At 43.2% G+C, this 5,256-nt stretch overlaps 1 protein-coding gene across 1 annotated transcript in view; it reads right to left on the reverse strand.

The window, feature by feature from the left end:
- Positions 1 to 420: 420 nt before the first annotated feature.
- g2e3 (G2/M-phase specific E3 ubiquitin protein ligase) overlaps positions 421 to 5,256 on the reverse strand; it is a 19,173-nt gene continuing 14,337 nt past the window's right edge. The window contains exons 14-17 of the mRNA XM_078278058.1: positions 4,229 to 4,401; positions 1,464 to 1,503; positions 1,214 to 1,385; positions 421 to 944 (exon numbers count right to left, since the gene is read on the reverse strand). Of these exons, the coding sequence (XP_078134184.1) occupies positions 637 to 944; positions 1,214 to 1,385; positions 1,464 to 1,503; positions 4,229 to 4,401 (693 nt within the window). The 3' untranslated portion in view covers positions 421 to 636. The remainder of the gene's footprint in view (positions 945 to 1,213; positions 1,386 to 1,463; positions 1,504 to 4,228; positions 4,402 to 5,256) is intronic.

Below are 5,256 nucleotides of genomic sequence, written 5' to 3' on the forward strand. Positions count from 1 at the left end.
TGATCCAGCCTCTAGCTGTGTGTAGGGAGGAGATGATCCAGCCTCTAGCTGTGTGTAGGGAGGAGATGATCCAGCCTCTAGCTGTGTGTAGGGAGGAGATGATCCAGCCTCTAGCTGTGTGTAGGAGGAGATGATCCAGCCTCTAGCTGTGTGTAGGAGGAGATGATCCAGCCTCTAGCTGTGTGTAGGGAGGAGATGATCCAGCCTCTAGCTGTGTGTAGGGAGGGAGATGATCCAGTCTCTAGCTGTGTGTAGGAGGGAGGTGATCCAGCCTCTAGCTGTGTGTAGGAGGAGGTGATCCAGCCTCTAGCTGTGTGTAGGGAGGAGATGATCCAGTCTCTAGCTGTGTGTAGGGAGGAGTGATCCAGTCTCTAGCTGTGTGTAGGGAGGAGGTGATCCAGCCTCTAGCTGTGTGTAGGGAGGGAGATGATCCAGCCTCTAGCTGTGTGTAGGGAGGAGGTGATCCAGCCTCTAGCTGTGTGTAGGGAGGAGGTGATCCAGCCTCTAGCTGTGTGTAGGGAGGAGGTGATCCAGCCTCTAGCTGTGTGTAGGGAGGAGGTGATCCAGCCTCTAGCTGTGTGTAGGGAGGAGGTGATCCAGCCTCTAGCTGTGTGTAGGGAGGAGATGATCCAGCCTCTAGCTGTGTGTAGGGAGGAGGTGCACGTGGTGGCTGACCGCCTGCTCCATGGAGCTTTTGAAGGCGCGGTACGAGGAGGAGACGGGCAGGAGGAGGCGTCTGGAGCCGGGGTCGGTCTGAGGGAAGAGACCTTCGTCCGCCAACACCTCCCTTCTTCCTCCGCCTCTCTTCCTCTTCGCTCCATCGCCCTCTGGTGGGTGGAGGAAGGATATGGCGGGAGGAGGGAGGAGGGCGGCCGTCGCCGGGAGATCCTCGGCTCCGGTGGAGAAACGGAGGAGATCCTGCAGGGAGATAGAGCTCTTCCCAACTGAGAGGAGAAGAGGGGAGAGGAGAGGAAAGGAGGAGAGGAAACATGAAAGGAGAGGAAATTAAACATGAAATTAGTTTACATGAGTGCGATCGTCGAGGTTTAAACCGTCACACACACACACACACTCGCTCTACATCACACACACACACACACACACACACACACACTCGCTCTACATCACACACACACACACACCAAGTCCACCTACGTAGAATACGGCAAAACTGCCTCCACAGAACCGTAAATCCAGCTTAAATCTAGTTTACCTTCACACTCCAACAGGAAGCGTCTCCAGTAGCCAAGGACGGGCGTCTCTCTGCTCAGCCTCTCCTCCTGCTCAGAGAAGTTCACGGTGAAGACGTGAGCGAGCGTCTGAGCCGAGAGCCGACAGGCCGCTTCACAGAAAACTGCGCAGAACACCGATGGGAACAGCTGCACCTGCACACCGTCACACAACGTCAGCACTCTGCATCTTCTTAAATATGTCTTTAAAATAAAACCACATGCACGCCGTACCTGATCAAAGACACCCAGAGTCTGCAGACCCTCCCGAAACCTGCAGGACAAACACAAGTCAGGCTCTGTTTACCGTCTTCACGTTCCACCCAAATCAACGTATCATATCAGGCAGTTTCTTCACCTGATATAATGTAGGAGAGGAGAGGAGAAGAGAGGAGAGAGGAGAAGAGAGGAGAAGAGAGGAGAGGAAAGGAAGGGAGAGGAGAAGAAAGGAGAGGAGAGGAAAGGAAGGGAGAGGAGAAGAAAGGAGAGGAGAGAGGAGAGGAAGGGAGAGGAAGGGAGAGGAGAAGAGAGGAGAGGAAAGGAAGGGAGAGGAGAGGAAGGGAGAGGAGAGGAAGGGAGAGGAGAGGAAGGGAGAGGAGAGAGGAAAGGAGAGGAGAGAGGAAAGGAGAGGAGAGGAAAGGAAGGGAGAGGAGAAGAAAGGAGAGGAGAGAGGAGAGGAAGGGAGAAGAGAGGAGAGGAAGGGAGAAGAGAGGGGAGGAAGGGAGAAGAGAGGGGAGGAAGGGAGAAGAGAGGAGAGGAGAGGAGAGGAAGGGAGAGGAGAGGAGAGGAGAGGAAGGGAGAGGAGAGGAAGGGAGAGGAGAGGAAGGGAGAGGAGAGGAGAGGAAGGGGAGAGGAAGGGAGAGGAGGAGAGGAGAGGAGAAGAGAGGAGAGGAAGGGAGAGGAGAGGAGAGGAAGGGAGAGGAAGGGAGAGGAGGAGAGGAGAGGAGAGGAAGGGAGAGGAGAGGAGAGGAAGGGAGAGGAGAAGAGAGGAGAGGAAAGGAAGGGAGAGGAGAAGAGAGGAGAGGAAGGGAGAGGGAAAGGAAGGAGATGAAAGGAAGGGAGGAGTGGCCTTTGAATTAAAATAGCCCTCCCCATCATCACATACCCTTCACCATACTCCCCCATCATCACATACCCTTCACCATACCCCCCCCATCATCACATACCCTTCACCATACCCCCCCCATCATCACATACCCTTCACCCTACCCCCCACCATCACATACCCTTCACCATACCCCCATCATCACATACCCTTCACCATACCCCCCATCATCACATACCCTTCACCATACCCCCACATCATCACATACCCTTCACCATACCCCCACATCATCACATACCCTTCACCATACCCCCCCATCATCACATACCCTTCACCATACCCCCCCATCATCACATACCCTTCACCATACCCCCACATCATCACATACCCTTCACTATACCCCACATCATCACATACCCTTCACCATACTTCACATCATCACATACCCTTCTACTCATACCCCTCACATCATCACATACCCACCCATCATCACATACCCTTTCTCATACTCACATACACATACTTCACCATACCTATCACATACCTCATCATCATATACCCTTCACCATACCCCTCACATCATCACATACTCTTCACCATACCCCCCCCACATCATCACATACCCTTCACCATACCTAGAGATTAACATGGTTTATTTCAGTTAGCCTAATAGCTGGTTTGATTTGCATTGAGAGATGATCTTATGGAAAGTACCCCATGTTAATGATGGGGGGGTATGGTGAAGGGTATGTGATGATGTGTGGCTGTGTGTTGAGTTATTTTGAGGCGACAGCACATTTACACTGTTAAACAAGCTGTACTCTTCATACTTTACATTGGAGCAGAGTGTCATTTCTTCAGTGTTGTCCCATTAAAAGATATAATGATATATTTACTAAAATGTGAGGGGTGTACTCCCTTTTGTGAGATACTGTATGTGTACTGCATGTACACATGCAAGGAGAATGGATTAAACATATTCAACTTTCATGTGCGCACATGAAACTAAACTTCAGATATTTTTTTGCTCATGTCCCCTTAGGGGCTCCGTAGTTTTTAACGCTTTTTTTGCCAGAAGAAATATTTTACATGTTTTAATTAATATTTTGTATTAGAGGAGAGAAACAAAACGATCGATATCTGGGTTTTGTCCTTTTTAAAAATAAAAGTAAATGGTGAGTTTTTTTAATTTTACATTTTAATATTTTATTAATATTTAGTGTGAGACTCACTCTGCTGACTCAGTGACAAAAACCTCAAAAAAAAAAAAATGACAAAAAAGTGACAAAATATAGGGAAAAAAACACAAAAAAGTGACAAAAATGTAGAAAAAAAGACAAAAAAAGTGACAAAAATGTAGAAAAAAAAGACAAAAAAGTGACAAAAATATATTAAAAAAAGACAAAAAGTGACAAAAATATAGAAAAAAGAGACAAAAAATTAACAAAAATATAGAGAAAAAAAGACAAAAAAGTGAAAAAAAAAAAAAAAAAAAAAAAAAAAAAAAAAAAGGACTAAAAATGTACAAAAATATAGAAAAAAAGACAAAAAAGTGACAAAAATATAGAAAAAAAAAGACAAAAATTTGACAAAAATGTAGAAAAAAATTAACAAAAATATAAAAAGACAAAAAATTGACAAAAATATAGAAAAAAAAGACAAAAAAAGTGACAAAAATATAGGAAAAAAAAGACAAAAAAGTGACAGAAATGTAGAAAAAAAAAGGACTGTATCCAGCAAACATCTGGCCAACTCCACGGATAAAGGTGGATGTACACATGCAAGGGGCTCCGTAGTTTTTGACGTTTTAATTAATATTTTGTATTAGAGGGGAGAAACATCGGGGGTTTTGTCCTTTTTGAAAATAACGTTTACATTACATTTATTTTATTAATATTTAGTGTGAGATTTCTTCGTCAGAAGTGTATTAATGTGCAGCGAGGCGTCTGCGTACCTCTGCAGCGGCAGCTGCATCCTGGTGATCATGGTGAAGCCGACCAGATCCTCCAGCAGAGCCTCTCGCTGCTGCAGGCTGCTGATTGGTCGGTTGCAGCCGGCTAACTCCAGGAACTCCCAACTCTCCGCCATGACTTCTCTCAGGGCGTCTAAAGACTCCGCCTCGGCCATCTGAAATCAGACACACAATCATTTCAAGAAATCCATTACATGGTTTCCTCATATCGAAGCTAAATAAGATTTAAATAGACAAATAACTTCTGTTCTGTCTCACTCTGCCTGACTCGGCGACAAAAATATAGAAAAAAGTGACAAAAAAAGTGACCAAAAAGTGACAAAAATATAGAAAAAAAAGACCAAAAAGTGACAAAAATATAGAAAAAAAAGACCAAAAAAATGACCAAAAAGTGACAAAAATATAGAAAAAAAAAGACCAAAAAAATGACCAAAAAGTGACAGAAATATAGAAAAAAGTGACAAAAATATAGAAAAAAATGACCAAAAAAATGACCAAAAAGTGACAAAAATATAGAAAAAAAGACCAAAAAAACGACCAAAAAGTGACAAAAATATAGAAAAGAAGACCAAAAAGAAGACCAAAAAGTGACAAAAATATAGAAAAAAAAGACCAAAAAGTGACAAAAATATAGAAAAAAAGACCAAAAAAATGACCAAAAAGTGACGAAATATAGAAGAAAAAAAAGACCAAAAAGTGACAAAAAGATAGAAAAAAAGACCAAAAAAATGACCAAAAAGTGAAAAAAAAATATAGAAAAAAAGACCAAAAAAAATGACCAAAAAGTGACAAAATATAGAAAAAAAAGACAAAAAGTGACAAAAATATTGAAAAAATGACCACAAAAATGACCAAAAAGTGACAAAATATAGAAAAAAATGACCAAAAAAAATGACCAAAAAATATAGAAAAGAAGACCAAAAAAAAGACCAAAAAAGTGACAAAAATATAGAAAAGAAGACCAAAAAAATGACCAAAAAGTGACAAAAATATAGAAAAAACGACCAAAA

This window comes from Sander vitreus, chromosome 20 (assembly GCF_031162955.1).
Source record: "Sander vitreus isolate 19-12246 chromosome 20, sanVit1, whole genome shotgun sequence".
NCBI classification, from domain to species: domain Eukaryota; kingdom Metazoa; phylum Chordata; class Actinopteri; order Perciformes; family Percidae; genus Sander; species Sander vitreus.